Source organism: Lithobates pipiens, unplaced genomic scaffold, assembly GCF_037356315.1.
Source record: "Lithobates pipiens isolate NorthernLeopardFrog02 unplaced genomic scaffold, aLitPip1_a1.2 Scaffold_27, whole genome shotgun sequence".
Classification (NCBI taxonomy): domain Eukaryota; kingdom Metazoa; phylum Chordata; class Amphibia; order Anura; family Ranidae; genus Lithobates; species Lithobates pipiens.
Window position 1 is genome coordinate 187378848 of NW_027507788.1, and position 18847 is coordinate 187397694.

At 45.0% G+C, this 18847-nt stretch overlaps 1 protein-coding gene across 4 annotated transcripts in view; it reads right to left on the reverse strand.

Annotated features, from left to right (window-relative positions):
• The window catches only part of GRAMD1B (GRAM domain containing 1B), a 425888-nt gene that overhangs the window by 16760 nt on the left and 390281 nt on the right, over positions 1-18847 (reverse strand). For all 4 annotated transcript variants that reach the window (XM_077458022.1, XM_077458023.1, XM_077458024.1 and 1 more), the window contains 8 exons: positions 16891-17006; positions 14497-14650; positions 10552-10729; positions 5591-5734; positions 3621-3739; positions 3353-3495; positions 3147-3250; positions 97-300 (listed from right to left, as the gene is read on the reverse strand). In XM_077458022.1, the coding sequence (XP_077314148.1) occupies positions 97-300; positions 3147-3250; positions 3353-3495; positions 3621-3739; positions 5591-5734; positions 10552-10729; positions 14497-14650; positions 16891-17006 (1162 nt within the window). The remainder of the gene's footprint in view (positions 1-96; positions 301-3146; positions 3251-3352; positions 3496-3620; positions 3740-5590; positions 5735-10551; positions 10730-14496; positions 14651-16890; positions 17007-18847) is intronic.

Genomic DNA, 18847 nt, shown 5'->3' on the forward strand with positions numbered 1-18847 from the left:
GATTTTTTTAATAAACACAATCAGGTGATCTGCCCAAGATTGCTACATCATGTGGAACGCAGTAAAAGTACAATATACATGGATATTTTATCTGACCTGCTACATGTCTGACGTGGTGGTGTCTTTCCTCATCAGTGGGTGTTGTGACAGGGCTAAGCACCTCCTGTAGATGAGGAATCCTTAAGTGACCATGAGGACGCTTCCTCCGCCTCGTTGATATAATCTTGGTGGTTTTCTCTTTAGGGGACTGTCTGTGAAGATCGGACAGGTACGCCGTCTCTGCTTTGGTTAGTTCATTCTCTGGAAACAAAAATGTTTAAAAGCCCAGTTGGAGTCTTGCACCTTTCTATCTCTCTTATAGACATGTAACCATGCATGTTATAATTTGGAATGGATTTTGTGCTTGGAAATGCTTTTATATACAATTTTCTCAGTGGGAGTCATTTTCCTGCTCTCCCACTGCAGTGTTTTGTGCTGGCGGAGCGGTTTAGCAAATGAGTGTAATAAAGCGGAGCTGTTTAACAGCCACCTTCTTGAGTTGAAGCTTTCTCACACACAGACCCAGGAGAGTATCAGGTCTTTTCTGCACAGGCATATTTGGACACCCCCGCACAACTACCATACCAGGGATATAAAGGCAAGATTATGAAAATAAAGGCTACCAGTAGAAATATTAATTTTGCCATATTTTAGCTACATATAGATATTGGTGCAGTTACTTGTGCCAAAACTTCTAAAGCCACATAAAAAAAAAAATAATAAAATGCAGTGGATCAAAGGGGCCTTAATGACATTTTTTAAAGGACTGTTTTTACACTATTGTAGTCTGGCAGATCTTCGCTTATGGCTATTTACCATATATTCTAGAGTATAAGCCGACTTTTTCAGCACATTTTTTATGCTGAAAAAGCCCCTTTGGATTATACTAGAGTGAGGGTCTCGAGTGAGGGTGCAGCCTCCCTGTACCATTCTGCAGCCGTACCTTTGATAACTAAAAAAGCCGGCGTTTCCCGATGTGTCATACAGTCGTCGGCCGTCCAATGTAACAAAGCCCCGCCTCCTCCTCATCCGTGATGGACGGAACAATGATACAATGCTGGGAAACGGTGTTCCATCTATCACTGACGAGAAGAAGGTTTTGTTACAGTGGACGGCTGCCGAAACAGACTGCATGACACAGTGGGAGACACCCGCTGTTTTGGTTATCAAAGGTAGAGCTGCAAGTGGGCACAGTGAGGCTGCAGATGGGCATTGTTTACCCAGGTGCTGCTGCATTTCCCACCCTAGGCTTATACTCGAGTCAATATATGTTTTCACAGTTTTTTGTGGTAAAATTAGGTGTCTCTGCTTATATTCGGTTCAGCTTATACTCCAGTATATATATGGGAGTCTTTTCTTTTTTTTGCAGGTCGTGCATATTTATTGTGTCACATACGAGGTCTGTCAGGAAAGTATCCAGCTTTTGTTAATATAACGGTTTGTGCGGCATAGATGCAACCTGGCAGCCAAGGACAGTAAACTGGATTGCGCATGCGTCAACAATGACTTTACTGTCAGTGGGGGGCGCTAGATGCCATTGACTGAGAATGTGTATTGTGTGGCCATTGCATTGAAAATGACTAAGTAGAGCATCAATTTTGCATTCTATTCGGATGATCTGAAAGGCTTTCATGGACGATGTAATGAGTGTAGCATAATAAAAGCTTGCCATAAATGCTTTAAAGAGGGTCAAGAATCTTTTGAGAGTGATCCACATTCTGAGAGTGATCCACATTCTGAGAGTGATCCACATTCTGGAAGGCATTCAACAAGCGGAACACTTGAGAATGCTGAAGGCATATGGGCTGCAATCAGCAAAGATTGGGAACTGATGAGAACTGGAAGCCAATATGGGATGCCAAGAATCACTGTGTCTGAGATTTTGACGTGGATTCTTTGCATGAAACGTGGCAAAATTTGTTCAGTGGTTTCCGCTACCTATATCATATGTACAATGTTTCTTGTATCTGCTTCAATAAACATTTTTCATATTACATGGCTGGATACTTTCCGGACAGACCTTGTATATGGAGGTGGGGGCTACATTACAGTCTATATGGAGAACCTGGGTATAATACCATGAAGAGCTGGGCTTTGCCACACCAAATATTGATCATAATCATTTTTATTTTTCATTTTTTTGAGCCCCATTAGACCACTTTCACTCTGGGGTGCTTTTCAGGCATTTAAGCGCTAATAATAGCGCATGAAAAGCCATCCCAGTGTGAGTGCCCGAGTGAAAGCCGCATCTTTGGGGCAGTGTGGGAGCGGTGCATAGTCTGTTCCTTCACCACCCCTGCCCATTGAAATGAACGTTCACTAGCGGCCAAATAAAGTGTTAACGGCGCCAGTGTTGGGGCACTGCTAAAATCGCTTTGCAGGTGCTTCGGCAGTGCCACAACACCAGCGCTATTAACCCTTTAATCGCCAGCTAGCGGGGTTGAAAGTGCCCTGCTAGTGGCCGAAAAGCGCTGCTATAACAGCGGCAAAGCACCGCTAAAACTAGCAGCGCTTTACCGTTAACGCCTGCACCACCCCAGCGTGGAAGGGGTCTTAGTCTAGATTCACATCTGGTGGTTTTGCGTGCTGTGTTTCCTCAGGCATATCAGCCCATTCAGTTGAATAAGCTGCTGTACCCTGAATGTTTCCTGCAGGAAAAAGGTCTGCGCACCTTTTTTTTTTAAATGCAGCCATACAAAAAAAAAAAATCGCATGGTGCTTTGCCTCCATGCATTTCCACGAGTGGGAAACCACACTGCTTTTTTTTTTTTCAGTGTATGGAGGTGCCAATAGGAGCTAATGGCACCTCAACGGTTCTTTGTTTTTTAAAGCAGCAAGTTTTCTGTGCGGCTGCTGGAATGCATGCAATTTAATTGCACTCCTGCACAGATGTGAACCTAGCCTGAATGACACATTTTTACGCACATGTACAAGTATTTGGGAACCCCCCCAAAAAAACAATAAGCGTTTCCTCACACAAAGGGTTGATGCTTTCTGCAATTGAATGGAGTTTACAAGTTTTCAGTTAACAGGCAAACTCTGCTAAGTAAAGTTTGTACGTTAATAAAACAAGCATGTGCCAGAGAGCCGATACGGAGCCTACTAACCCATATGGTGAAAATATTCGTCAAGTCCACTCCAGAAATTTTTCTCAATAAAGGTTTTAACGAGTCCCCATGGCTGCTTGCGGTATCGGAGTTCCGTTGAAATCCTACAAATGTAAATATAATGATTATAAAAATGACCTGCAGGCACATCCAGCCAAGCCCCCCCCCCCCCCCCGTCGTCTGACCGCCCTGTGGTTTTGCTGTACCTTAGCCGGCTTTTGTTTCGGGCCACTCTGGTTAGCGTGTAGCGGTTGATAGTGTAGAAGTAATCGTGATAAGGTATATCGTGTGTCAACACTTCAGCATCAACTACATAACATTCGCTCTCCTGGCTGGCCTTGTACAGCGTCTGGAAGACAGATAAAGTCACGCTGAAATACAAGACTTCATTTAGTAGGTGGAAGTATCAACTCGAGGGTTAGAGGCAGGTCATAGCTATAGCTGTATAAATGGGATGTATCAGAGGTCACACACCTGGGTCTCCGTGACTGTTGCCGATTTAGGAGCCAAAGGATTGGTTAGTGCAATGGTGTATAAAATAACCCGGGTCTGGTTTCCATTCTCCTCCTTCTTCCATGGGTGAAATATCACTTCTGAGAGCACAAAGAGATGGTGTCAGAATAAGTGACCCTTCTTATGAAGGTCATACGAAGAGATTAGAGATAAACTCTTAAAGTGGATGTCTGGACCAAAAAAAAAAAAAATATATATTCTGTACATTCTAAAACATTCTGAAATAGCCAATAATCCTGCCAGAAATACAGTGGGGTTCTAACTTTCTGCTGCACTACAATTCCAAGCAGTGTAATCCGCCCTGCCCAGTACTTCTCTGCTGAACTGCAGAACACCTACCTCTTATACTATGAAGATGAGACAGGAAAATGTTCTGTAGTCCAGCATGGAAGGCAAGGCTGACTAAACTGGGATTTTATATTATATATATATATATATATATATATATATATATATATATATATATATATATATATATATATATGTGCTGGGGTTGTATGTGCTTTATTGTTTCTGTTGTTTGTATGAAAAAACTATATAAAATAAAGCAATTACAAAAAAAACAACAAAAACTGGAATTGGAATAACAGTGCTGCAAAGGGAGCGTAGTCAGCTTACTACAGGAAGTACACCTCTGGAATCCTGGCAGGATCTCCAGGTATTTTTCTGCACTGCAGCATTTTTAAATGTACATGTCTCAGAAGTATTGAATATCGTTTTGTTTTTACCCCCATATAGATCTTTAGTTATTACTAGAGGGATCACCAGCCAGAGGAAGGAGGTCCTGATTCCTCTCTATAGATCTTTCTATCACTAGAGGGGTCACCAGCAGAAGGTCCTGAATCCTCTATATCAGTGGTTCTCAACCTGGGGGTCGAATGACGATTTGCCAGGGGTCACCGAATCCTGGGCCTTTCCTGAAGCCCCCACCACTCTCCCAGCCTTTGTAAATCCAAGCTGGGCTGTCCCTGGAACCCGTGGCCACCCACTCAGCCTCTTTGCAGCCGCCCATTCAGTTCAAGGCATGGCTGGGGGGGGGGGGGGCAGAGACTAGAGGTCAGTTGACTGGTGAGGAATGTGAAGTGGGAGGGGCTGAAGGAGACCCTATCTCCCGATTTCGGCATAGGTGCCACTTCTATAAGACACCACAGAGCTGGAGACACAGTGAAGACGGAGACACAGTGAGTAACACTACCTGTGATTATAGTTGCCATTAAAAGTCCCCACTACAGTTCTCAGATCAGCAGATGACCTTGATCAAGAGCACCTAAGTTGGCTGATCAGAACTCCACCCAGCACTGCCGCTTATGCCAACTCCCCACCAACATTGACAATCATCCCAACTCCCCGCCAGCACTGGCACTTACCCCATTCCCCCCACCAAGCAGTAAGAGAAGAAATATAGAGAATAAATGGAAGGGCGAGGAAAAGAGGGGGAGGAACAAAGAAAAAAGGAGAGACAGAATAAGAGAAAGAACAAGACGGCTAGAGCAAGAAATGGTGAAAAAAAAACTCCCCCAAAAAAAAAAAAAAAAAAATTAGGACAGAGAGAGATAAAAGGGAAAGATAGGAGAAGACAGAGTGGTACATCCTAAAATGTATGATAAGGGGTTTTAATACTGTACGAGTGGAAGGGACTTCGGGAGCGCTAAATGTCCGTGGGTTAGGAGCACAAATTACTTGTCTTGCCTTGGATGCCGACAACCCACGCTACGAAAATAATTTTACTGTTGGGGTTCCACACAACTTGGTAAATTTTATTAAGGGGTCACGGCACTAGTAATGGTTGAGAACCATTACTAGCTGGTGGAAGGAGATCCTGGTTCCTATATTTAATGGTTTTTGTAGCATTCTGAATATATGTTTTAATTTTGTCCAGACACACACATATTGCTGTGCAATACAGCAGGATATCTACAAGAATATCTCACCTGTAAACCGCCGCTGCTCCATAAAGTCCCTTAGAAATTGAGATTCACTAAACAGGAGGCTAAAGAGTTTGTCCACATTGAAACTAAACACTTCATTGATGTACTGACGGCCATTCAGATCCTCATAGAAAGCCTGAACTTCACCTACAGGATGAATGAGATATGTTATCTTTATTGACTGTGTATCTTAAACCACCACCATCCTGCCTTTCCATTCATGTGAGCACCTGGTGACTGCATTGTTACTCTCCTAAGTCTAGGTTCAGGCTTGTGCGATGACAGACTTTGCATGTGATTCGCACCACACTGCTGTGCAGATCACATGCAATGCAAATTTGTATGGCTGAAATCGCATCACATTCACACCAAAATGGTGCAGGACCCTTTTTTTGATCCGCATGGGTGTTTACACAGTCATCACCTCACATCCGATTCCTGCACTTCGATCTGCGAACCGGTCTGGGGGTGTCATTAACTTTACACCGACACCCCCAGCATTTCGTAGAGGGAAGTGTGAACCAGTGTGTGCGATTTAGGAACCTGCACTGACCCGCAGGGTTTCCGCACCAGTGTGAACCCAACCTTAACCACTGCAGCCCCCGAAGGTTTTACCCCCTTAATAACCAGGCCAGTTTTTGCAATACGGCACTGCGTTATTTTAACTGACATTTGCGCGGCCGTGCGACGTTCTAATCAAATTGATGTCCTTTTTTCCCCCACAAATCGTCGGCAAGTGGTTACACACAATCACCAATATGTTCTTCCCCAAGATGACCACCAATTCATGTTCTTATCAAATGACTGCTACTCCCCCTTTCTATGGATCATATTGTATGTTGTAAAATCCTTCCATATACATGTATGTAACAACTTAGCAGCTTCTTCTCAGCTGTAAAACACAGAGACCAATCCATGATTCTGCTATATGAATCTAAATAGTTACTTAGGTTGGAAAAAATAGGATTTTTGTACTCACCGTAAAATGTTTTTCTCTGTAATTCACCGACCGACACAGCTCCTCTCTGTAACTAAATGGGTTGTATAGCCTGCCATTAGAAGAACTAGGCAAAATTGTTACACAATACACAGAACTTTTAATCCCCCCGGGGGGCGGACCCTGTGCTATCAACCCTCATCACTGCTCCCAGCAGCATCAGTATGTCAACAAGCAGTAGAACGTAGAAAAAAGGAGGGGTGGGTGCTGTGTCGGTCGGTGAATTACAGAAAAAAGGATTTTACGATGAGTACAAAAATCCTATTTTCTCTTATATTCACCGACCGACACAGCTCCTCTCTGTAACTAAATGGGACGTCCCCAAGCGGTGCCAAACGAGGGGTGGGGAAAAAAAAAAAAAACAGCATAAAAAAAAACTTCATCCACCATGTCAAGTGGGAACTAGTGAAACCAAACCCACAAAAACAGCAGTGTGTGGAAAACCTCCACCATATAACCGGGCATCCTCAACAGGAGTGATCCCAAAACCGCAACATTGCGGAAGTAACGCAACAGTGCATTTAACAAAAAAAAAACAGTACTGCGTTTTTATCGAAAAACCAGAAAACAACTCAATTGCAACTACACGGCCGCCTGCAAAACTTTGCGGCCAAAACAAGCATCAGCCGATGCACTGACGTCTACCTTGTAGAACTTGGTGAACGTATGGACAGACAACCAGGTCGCCGTCTTACACACCTGAGCGACAGACACTTGGTGTCAGAAGGCCCAAGATGTTCTGATTGCCCTTGTGGCGTGGGCTGTGACTGGAAAGGGGGGCACCTGCCCCTTCAAGGCATAAGCTTGGACTACAATCTGTCTGAGCCACCTCGAAATGATGGCCGTCGAGACCCCCATGCCCTTCTTAGGACCAGCCACCAAAAACAAACAAACAGTGAGTCTGACTTCCAAAAGGGAGCCGTGGCAGACAAATACACCTTCAGAGCCCTAACCACATCGAGAGCGTGAAGGGCCACCTCCTTGGGGTGCTTCGGCTTAGGACACAACAATGGTAATACAATGTCCTCATTGATATGAAAAGCCGAAACCACCTTTGGTAGAAAGGACGGTTGTGGACATAACACCACCTTATCCCTGTGGATGACCAAATAAGGTGACTTGCAGGACAAGGCCACCAATTCCAAAACCCTCCTGGCTGAAGTGATGGCCACTAGAAAGACCACCTTCTGTGAATAGGTCAACAGGGAATCTCCCTGATCTTCTCAAATGGCGGCTTCTGAAGCGCCGACAACACCAGGTTCAAATCCCATGGGGGTAACGGAGGACGCACTGGAGGGACTACATGTAGTACTCCCTGAACAAAGGTACTCACTAATGAGCGAGACGCGAGGGGTCGCTGAAAAAAAAAGCCAGGGCTATAATTTGCCCCTTAACGGTGCTCAACACCAATTTCTGGTCCACTCCATGCTGAAGAAATAGCAGGATCCTCGGTATAGAAAAGGAGTGCGGATGCCACACTTTCTCCTCACACATGGAGATGTAGGCCTTCCAGGTATGATGGTATATCATCCGTGAAGAAGATTTCCGCTCCCTCAGCATAGTTGGAATCACCGAGTCCGACAGACCCCGGTTCTTCAGCATTTTGCCAAAGCCCCAGGCGGACGAAAAAGCCGCTTGTGAGAGGAAAAAAAGGGCTCTTACCTGCGGTGAGGCTACTTGGCCTTCCTGGCCTGTGGGTATAGTGTACTCTTGCCACCAGTGGCATTCTTAATAATATCATCCAACGAGGCTCCAAAGAGCAGCTCGCCAAGGAAGGGAAAAATCCGTCAGGGCTTTCTTGGATGCCTGGTCAGCCGACCAGCATTTCAGCCAAATTAGGTGCCTCAGCACCACATCTGACACTGAAGCCTTGGATAACAGAGGGAGAGTATCCAGGGCCGCGTCACAAACATACTTGAGGCCTTGCACTAGTTGGTCTGCTAGCTCTACGCAGACAGGGGAGGCGTTCTGCTCTCCCAATTCGCAGTGCAAAAGTTTTGCCCACTCAGTCAGTGTATGCGACACCAGTGCGGATGCCAGTACAGGTCGCACGGCTGACCCCACAACCGTAAATAAGGAACGAGCCACCGCCTCGGCCTTCCTATGCGTGAGATCCTTGAATGCAGGAGTCCCCTCAACCGGGATCGTGGTTACTTAATTTAACCTAGATACTGGGGGGTCCATGACCGGAGGAGCCGACCACTTTTTGAGAAGGCTGTCCTCAAAGGGGTAATGAATGCTGCCAAATTTTTGGGGACTAAAAAAGGTCTGTTGCGGGCGACCCCATTCCCTGTAGATGAATTTGTCAAAATAAGTCAAATCTTCGCAACATAGGAGTCAAGGACCGCCGGCAGGGTGTCCATGTGCACCTCGCTATTCGCAGGTGACCTGGTTGCCATAGCCTGGATTTCGGGGGAAGAAACACCAGTTTCTGAAGCCATGCTGACCCTAGCCTGTCTGCCACCTGCAAGGGGACTTAGGACAGTGAAGGTTCCACTCTCCTGCTGCTGCCGCGTGGGGGGGGTACTTAGCACTAGACTCACCACCCTGGGGCATTCTGTGAATGCCACTAGCAGTGCCTGCCGTCCCTAGGGGGTTCCCAGTTGCAGAGAGGAGAAAACTGTGTCAGCAGCAGCTGTTTATAACAGCGGCGAAACGTTCTGCAGAGCTAGCTTCCTGTACACACAGTGGACACAGGAAACAGCAAGTGAGAGCACATGTAATGCTGCCACAAGAGAACTGCGGCGAAAAGAGCGCTCAGGCTTCAAGAAAATTGCTGCCAATGTAACTAAATAGGAGATCCTAAAGAAGATGGCTGCTGAAGCTCACCAGGGGAATACAGGCTTTCCCACATCCAAGATGGCCGCCGGACAGCGGCATGTGGTGACAGAACAAAACTAGAAATGTGCTGCCTGCCTACAGCCAGAACAACCTCCACAAACACTTTTGGGACCCCCCAGACTGGGACTAGAACCAACACCAGCCGCACAAAGCCCCCACAGGTGAGAACCAGCGAACACACACATACACACCGCCCGCAGCGCATGCAGCCATCCCCCTCAGAGGGGGGAAGGAGGGGTGATAGGGACTTGGGAGAGAAGATAGGGAGGTGAGGTAGCCCCCGAATCAACCCCCCAGGGAATGCCCAGCTGCTCACCCCACCGAGGCAGGGAGAGCCGTACTTACCAGTCTTGAAGAGCTGGAAGACCTTCCATCACAGACCTACTCCTGCGCAGTTACAGGGTAGCTGTTGGCCTGGTATACTGTGATCCAGACAGCAGTAGCCTGGTCATATGTATACCCCGGAGCATTGAAGCTCACCGACCATATCTGGGGCTGAGACATGTCGTGGCCTGCTGAGCCTTAGCTGCGGCCTGCTCATGCTCGATGGCCGGACTGGGGAGACTACAAGGATATCATTAACCAGCCTGTCACCCAGCCAGCAGTTGATAGAAGATCTCAGGATCTTTCATCTTGCGCAAAAAACATCAAACTTGCAGCAAAAACATGGACCGAGAGGGCCCACAGGGTTCCTAGGCCATTCTCTTTACTAGGCAAAATAAAAACTGAAGCTGCTGGGAGCAGTGAGGAGGGTTGATAGCACAGGGTCCGCCCCCCTGGGGCGGGATTAAAAGTTCTGTGTATTGTGTAACAATTTTGCCTAGTTCTTCTAATGGCAGGCTATACAACCCATTTAGTTACAGAGAGGAGCTGTATCGGTCGGTGAATACGAGAAAAAAAAAAAAAAAAAAAAAAAAAAAAAAGACCCATGTCTATCAAGTTCACAAGAAATAAATTAAAATTATGTTTTCTAAGAATCCTAAACCCACCTCTTATAAAATACGATCCAATTGGCTCCGATAGGAAAAAAAAATATTTCCCGTTTCAAGACAAACAGATACTCTCAGGATCAGCAATCTATGGTCATTACTGATAGTTAAATATATTCCATAAGCTGTGCATTCACCTTCATCATGTGTTTCAGATGAATCACTGAGCTCTGTGGGCAGGTCTTCATTATCATTTAGGTCCAAGGATGGAGACGTGACCGGAGGAAGGAGCTCCATTTTCTGGTCCTCCATGTTTGCAATCAACAGCTCCCTCTCCAACGAGCTGTCAAGATCGTCCAGCAAGGCCCCATCATACTACAGAGGAACAAAGAGAAGAACAAAATCAGCTTGGAATGTGGAATTCCTGTACTTAAACCTCTAGTTCCTGTCATATCGTGTTTAACCACTTCCCACCCGGCCAATGCGCATATACGGCCGGGTGGGAGCCGTCTACTCCTGATAGGACGTTCAGGAACGTCCATCAGGAGGAGCGGGATCGCCCGCGCAGCGGCGCGATCCCGATGCGCCCGTGTCACCGGGACACGGCGCATCTCAGATCGGCAGGAGGGCTCTGTGATTGGCCCTCCTGATCACATGACGGCCGTGTCCAATCACGGCCGTCATGTGATGTAAACAAACAGCCGGTTGCTAGGCAATCGGCTCCTCCTCTCCTCACACAGAAGTCATCGCTGAGGAGAGGAGAGCAGATTGCTGCAGCCGGCTGATGATCAGTGAGTATGAGCTGTTTTTTACAGCTTTTTACTCACTGATCACCAGTCTAGTGTAAACACACCACACAGTGTAAACACAGTCCCCACATATGTCCCCATAACACACATGTCCCCAAAACATACATGTCCCCAAAAAATAAAAACACATGTCCCTAATAATAAAAACATGTCCCCCACATATGTCCCACTAAAATCACTTGTCCCAATGATTATGTGCACACATATGTACGTGATCACCTGCACACATATGTACATGATCATTTGCGTACATATGTCCGTGATCACACAAACCAATTATTATACACTTAACGGAATTTTTTTTACCAAAAACATGTAGCAGAATACATTTTGGCTTAAATTTATGACAAAATTTGATTTTATTGGATTTCTTTTAAAATAGAAAAAATAAAATATTGTTTTTTTTCCAAATTTCCGCTTTTTTGCGCTTATATCGCAAAAAATAAAAAACGGAGTCGTGAATAAATACCACCAAAATAAATCTCTATTTGTGCGAACAAAATGATAAAAATTTCATTTGGGTACAGCGTAGCATGACCGCGCAATTGTCACTGAAAGCGCTAGAGCGATGAAAGCTGAAAATTGGGCTGGGAAGGAAGGGGGTGAAAGTGCCCTGTATTGTAGTGGTTAAGATCAAATATCTTTTTATTACGCTCTAATGAGCGAGATCCTCTGATCCCTCCTGTATTGGATTGTATTGTAACTGTACTGTCCGTCTTCCCGTTGTAAAGCGCTGTGCAAGCTGTTGGTGCCATACCTGTATAATAATAATATCTTATCACATCAGTGGTGTATACAGAAGATGGTAGAGTTTGTAAATTTACCACTGAAGGAATTAATGAATTCTGATTTGTTCAGCAATCCCTCATATACTAATTAACCACCATGATTACTTCTGTGGGATAGCGCCTGCCCCTAAAAATACCTATATAGCTTAGAATTCAGGATGTATTCTATGAACATCTGCAGCTGGGCTGTGTAATGCAACATCTGGATAATGTAACCCATGTACATGACCTTTTCTAATTCCAGGAATGAACATCGATTTCGCAACAGATCCGGAATAAACAAAAATGACGGCATTCATAAAGTAGCGTAGTAGACCAAGAAGACAAACCCAGTAAACGGACTGCGAAAAAGGAAATCTGCAGATATAACCTCTAAGCTGGAGTATCCAAAATTATACTAAATAGTCACAAATGTAATCTTTTGGGTTGGGGATAATTATAATTTTTTTTTGGCACTTGCCATAAAATCCTTTTTTTTCCCGTTCACTGCAGGATACAATTAGATTTTGAGGGGAAAAAAAGGAAGATCCATAACCCCAACAAAAATGATTTTGCATTGAATGCAACGTAGTTTATTCTATTGTTTATTGGGTCATATTTCAGAAGTTCAGTTAAAAAAAAAAATAAAGCATATTTGTGCAGATAAAAAAATAAATAAATAAAAAAAAAGTGCATTTAGTATTTTTTTTTCTTAGAGGCCTGTAAAACATTGCACCTGCGATCAGATTGCAGATGCAATGCCAGGCTCCCGTAGAACGGTGGTTCTCAACCCTGTCCTCAAGTACCCCTAACAAGCCATGTTTTGTGAATCTCTCTTAGATAAAATAGCTATTGACTACGATTTAAAGCACCTGTGGAAGATGAAGGAAAACCCGCAAGCATGGCCTGTTGGGGGTACTCAAGTACAGGGTTGAGAACCGCTGCTATAGACGGTCGGTGTAAGCCCTCTGCCTGTACCTCAGATAAGGACAGGCAGTTACTTCAGTCCTGGAAGTTTCAATGAACTACCAAGATGCTCACCAGTGTCCTCCTAGTTCTTTGAGAACTACAAGCTGTCATCCGTAAAGGTTTTCAGTACTTGTAGAACTCTGAATGAATGGCATGGCCGTATGGGCAGAGCCCAGCATGGCCTCAACCTTTTTAAACTGCGACAGCGGGGAGAAGATCCCTGGCCCATGGTCATATGGGAATCAGACGGAGAGTTGCAGGAGTAGTTACATGTTCCACCCTAAAAACTACAGAAACACCTAAATGAAATGTTCTTCATTGGAGATGCAGGTGGTTAAAACTACCCAAACTTGAAGGAAGAGCAGAGGGTTCTATGAATACAGTAGGATACGACCATGGCTGTAAGCTTACAATATCCAGAGAGGCACTATGACAATGATTGCCGAGGCAGTCATTTCACATGAAGCTCATCTAAGGAAAAGACGAGACCTGCAGAAGATGAGCTCCAGACATTATTTTGGCCTGAAACAGACCCACTGTAATGTTTTGCATTGGTGCAAGTTGGCCAGAGGCACTGCTCAGCTATGAAATAATGAAGAGTTGGTACAGGCAATGCTGTATCCTGGCCTAGGCTAGCACTTTGCAGGAGGGCAGCACGGAAAGAGTCCCCACTGGCTTGCGCTACACAGTTAGTGTAGTGGCAGTCTTATGGGGCGGACTGGGCTGAGAGGCAAATTAGTCTAACGCCCCCATAAAGAGGCCGCACTGCTTCCGGCATGCGGGTGGCCAGCATTCTGAAACTGTGGGGGGGGGGGGGGGGCCGGGGGTGAGCACTTCTAATTTTGACCATCCTATCATCCTGGACCACAAACCTTCCTCACTGTGCTATATGTTTTCCGCTGCACCATTGGCATGGTTATATCTTCTTAGCCCTCTCCATAAAAGTATCAGAAATTTGCACTTAACGTAGAACTATAGGGAACATTCCATTTTGGATAGAATAAGGGAGGGTTATAGTCCCTGCCAGTTTATTTTTTACCATCCCTGTCCCATTGCAGAGATTTCCCTTCACTTCCTGCCCCATAGCCAAACAGGAAGTGAGAGGAAATCTATGCAAATTAAGGGAATCCATTGCGCCCCCACTGTCCCCCCAGCCCTCAGTACTAGTGTCCCCACTTAAAAATGTCAGGGCGGTCTTAAACAGCAAGAGGTGTGACCTTGACAGGAAGGGGTGGGTCATATTTAAATTAGGGGTTGCATGAGTTAAGTCAGGCCTAAGGCAGCACAAAACCTAAATACACTACAGGGTGCAGGAACTAGGTTTATATAGTATATGTGAAAACACAATTCCTTCAAACAGAAACCCATGGAACACCCGTGGGAAACTTGCCTTTTGTGGCAATCTTAGCCCGGTTTTTCCCAGTTGGGAGCACTGAATTGTCGAGGCAGAGATAAGCTCAGCGTCAAATACTAAAATCATGATTTCATGTGCTCTATTCATCTAATCTTTTATTTATCTGATAATTTTCAAAGGCCGAGCACAAAACATGATCCCCCAGTCAGCGTCTGCCAACCACAATGATAGACCACTACTTACAGCAGGGACATCACTGCTGGCTGTCGATGGCACGTTGCTGCTCGTCAGTGAAGGGTCCGCTAGGTTGCAATTCGTTTCTGACTTAATCTCACTGCTGCTTTTGGAGGAATTATCATTTACCTCAACTTCCTCCACTGGAATCTCTTCACAATAACTGCAAACAAATACCATATTAAATAATCCTTAGCAAAAAATTACTTCTGCAATCTGAAGGTTTAAGTGATACTAAAGTCTCATTTTTTTTTTTCCTCTTTGAAAATAACAAACATGTTATACTTGCTTTGCTCTGTGTATTGGTTTTGCACAAAGCAGCCCAGATCCTCCTCTTCTTGGGTTCCTCTTCAGAGCTCCTGGCCCCTCCCTCCTGCTGAGTGCCCTCACAGCAAGCAGCTTGCCATGGGGGAACCTGAGCCGAGCTGCAGCTCCGTGTTTGTCTATTCAGACGCAGAGCCGAGGTTTGTCCCATCTCTCCTCTTTGGCTAACTGACTTTGATGGTCAGCAGCAGGAGCCAAAGGCACCGTTGCTGCCTCAGCCAATCAGAAGAAAGGAAGAGTCCCAGATGGCCGAGGCACTCACGCACATCGCTAGATAGAGATGGGGATCAGGTAAGTATGGGGGTGGGGGGGGGGGCTTACAACAACTTTAAGGAAGTGGTCTCCAAACCGTGGCCCTTCCTTGGCTTTCTCTGACCCTTGGTGCACAATTGTTACCAACAATTGGGGCACTATTCTTCCCATTGTTACCAACAATTGGAGCACTATTCTTCCCATTGTTACCAACAATTGGAGCACTATTCTTCCCATTGTTACCAACAATTGGAGCACTATTCTTCCCATTGTTACCAACAATTGTGGCACTATTCTTCCCATTGTTACCAACAATTGGAGCACTATTCTTGCCATTGTTACCAACAATTGGGGCACTATTCTTCCCATTGTTACCAACAATTGGGGCACTATTCTTCCCATTGTTACCAACAGTGGGGCACCATTCTTCCCATTGATAACAACAATTGGGGCACTATTCCTCCCACTGATACCAGCAATGGGGCACTATTCCTCCCATTGATACCAGCAATGGGGCACTATTCCTCCCATTGATACCAACAATTGGGGCACTATTCTTCCCATTGGTACCAACAATTGGGGCACTATTCTTCCCATTGGTACCAACAATTGGGGCACTATTCTTCCCATTGGTACCAACAATTGGGGCACTATTCTTCCCATTGGTACCAATTGGGGCACTATTCTTCCCATTGGTACCAACAGTGGGGCACCATTCTTCCCATTGATACCAACAATTGGGGCACTATTCTTCCCACTGATACCAGCAATGGGGCACTAATACTCCCATTGATACCAACAATGGGGCACTATTCTTCCCATTGGTACCAACAAATGGAGCACTATTCTTCCAATTGGTACCAACAATTGGGGCACTATTCTTCCAATTGGTACCAACAATTGGGGCACTATTCTTCCCATTGGTACCAACAGCGGGGCACTATTCTTCCCATTGATACAAACAATGGGACACTATTCCTCCCATTGATACCAACAATGGGACACTATTTTTCCCATTGATACCAACAAAGGGACACTATTCCTTCCATTAAAACCAATGATGTAGCATCGTTTATGCCTACTGAGCATTTCCTGCTCCCACTGGTCACAAGTCGGCCCCCCTTAAGTCTGAAGGACTGTAAACTGGCCCTTTGCTTAGTAAGTTTGAATATTATTGAATATACTGGATTCCTTGGCGGATGAACATGTTACACTCTATATGGTCACATGTTTGCGTACACGTGCCCATCTCACCTATATAAAGCTTGTTGGACATCACATTCCAAAATCATGACCGTTACTATGGAGTTGGCCCTTTGTGGATATAACAGCCTCCACTGTTCCCAGGAAAACTTTCCAACAGAAAACTGTCTGGAAGCACATAGTTATCTAAAATGTGTTTGTGTGCTATAGCATTAACAGTACCGTTGCATGGTGGCTATGTGCATGGATTTTTAGCACTTGTTAACAGATGAGTGTCTGAAACACCCAAATGCAATGGCTGTAGGGTTGTCCACATACTTTTGGACATATAGGGGGTTATTTACGAAAGGCAAATCCACTTTGCACTGCAAGTGCATTCGGAAGTGCAGTCTGTGTAAATCTGAGGGGAAGATCTGAAATGAGTGGAAGCTCTGCTGATTTTATCATCCAATCATGTGCAAGCTAAAATGCTGTTTTTTTATTTTCCTTGCATGCCCCCCTCGGATCTACAAAGACTGCACTTTCAAGTGCACTTGTAGTGCAAAGTGGATTTGCCTTTCGTAAATAACCCCCATAGTATCTATTAAAGCAAGTAAAAGCATCCATTATCATTTTTAGTCTTACCCCACGGTGTTAAAATCATCATCTGGGGGGACATAGTCCTCATCATCGCTAGTAAGGCCCAGCTCATTGCCATAGCACTGGTGAACAAAATGCCAGAGTTCCTTCGGACACAAAGGCTGCAGAGAAGAAGGCTGGTTAATATGAGGTGGGCACTGAGAAGAAGGTTAATGGACAGAGATGGACAATGAGAAGGTTGGCAGAAACACATGGGCGTTAAGAAGCATGTTAGTCATCTACAGATGGACACTGAGAAGCAGGATAGTGGATAGAAATGGACATTGAGACGGCGATTATTACAGATGAATCCTGAGGGGGAGGAGCATAGTGGACAGAAATGAAGACTGAGAAGAAGGTTAGCAGACCGAAATGGAGGTTGAGAAGAAGGTTAGCAGACCGAAATGGAGGTTGAGAAGAAGGTTAGCAGACCGAAATGGAGGTTGAGAAGAAGGTTAGCAGACCGAAATGGAGGTTGAGAAGAAGGTTAGCAGACCGAAATGGAGGTTGAGAAGAAGGTTAGCAGACCGAAATGGAGGTTGAGAAGAAGGTTAGCAGACCGAAATGGAGGTTGAGAAGAAGGTTAGCAGACCGAAATGGAGGTTGAGAAGAAGGTTAGCAGACCGAAATGGAGGTTGAGAAGAAGGTTAGCAGACCGAAATGGAGGTTGAGAAGAAGGTTAGCAGACCGAAATGGAGGTTGAGAAGAAGGTTAGCAGACCGAAATGGAGGTTGAGAAGAAGGTTAGCAGACCGAAATGGAGGTTGAGAAGAAGGTTAGCAGACCGAAATGGAGGTTGAGAAGAAGGTTAGCAGACCGAAATGGAGGTTGAGAAGAAGGTTAGCAGACCGAAATGGAGGTTGAGAAGACGGTTAGCAGACCGAAATGGAGGTTGAGAAGACGGTTAGCAGACCAAAATGGAGGTTGAGAAGAAGGTTCGCTGACCAAAATGGAGGTTGAGAAGGTTAGCAGACCGAAATGGAGGTTGAAAAGAAGGGCAGCAGACCAAAATGGGGACTGAAAAGGTGGTTAGCAAACAGAAATGGAGGTTGAGAAGAAGGTTAGTGAAGAAAGACAAAATGTCAAGACAAGCAGAGAAAGACCAACATTGGGAAGAAAGTTAATAGATAGAGACAGATGGTAATAAAACATACCGATTCAAAAGAAGGTTAAAGGGTAAGTTCACCTTTCTGGACATGTTACACTTGTATTTCCCCATACCAGTTATCAAAATTAAAAAAACGGCCGTGTCATTCATTCAGAGTTTCCTGTGAATGAAGTACTTTCATCCATTGCCGCTGGAGACTTGTAGTCCTCAATGAACTGAGTGCGCTGATGAGCGCCCTCGTAGTTCATTGATCTTCCTGCTCTCAAGAAACTGCAGGAGCCTGGTATGACCTGCTGATCATGGGTGCATTGCTCTGCAAGCTCCTTAGACAAAAAAATAAACAAATTTACCAGCAAAAAATTGTGCATTTTTTTTCTTCAAAAGGTGAACTTATCTTTTGATACAAATGGATGATGAGAAGATGGTCATCAGACAAAAGGAGGACGTAGAGAAAGATTAAACAGAAATGGACACCAATAAAAAAGGTTAGCGAACAGAAATGTACATTGGAAAGAAGAGGGGTGGACAGATATCAGAAATGACAAAAGGTGCCACAATTGTTAAAAAGACAGCGGGTTCAATTCACAGATTTTTTTTTTTTTTACATTTTTGAAAATGACAAAATATAATAATAAACATAATAAATAATAAGAAAACGCCTACCGTATATACTCGAGTATAAGCCGAGATTTTCAGCCTCTTTTTTGAGGCTGAAAGTGCCCCCCTCGGCTTATACTCGAGTCATCGCTGTCTGCCCGCTCGATCAGCGTGTCGAGCAGACAGACAGCGGCCATTCTATTCAAAAGCCGCGCCTCCGGCTCCGCCTTCGCCTGTGATAGGCGGAACACTGAATTTC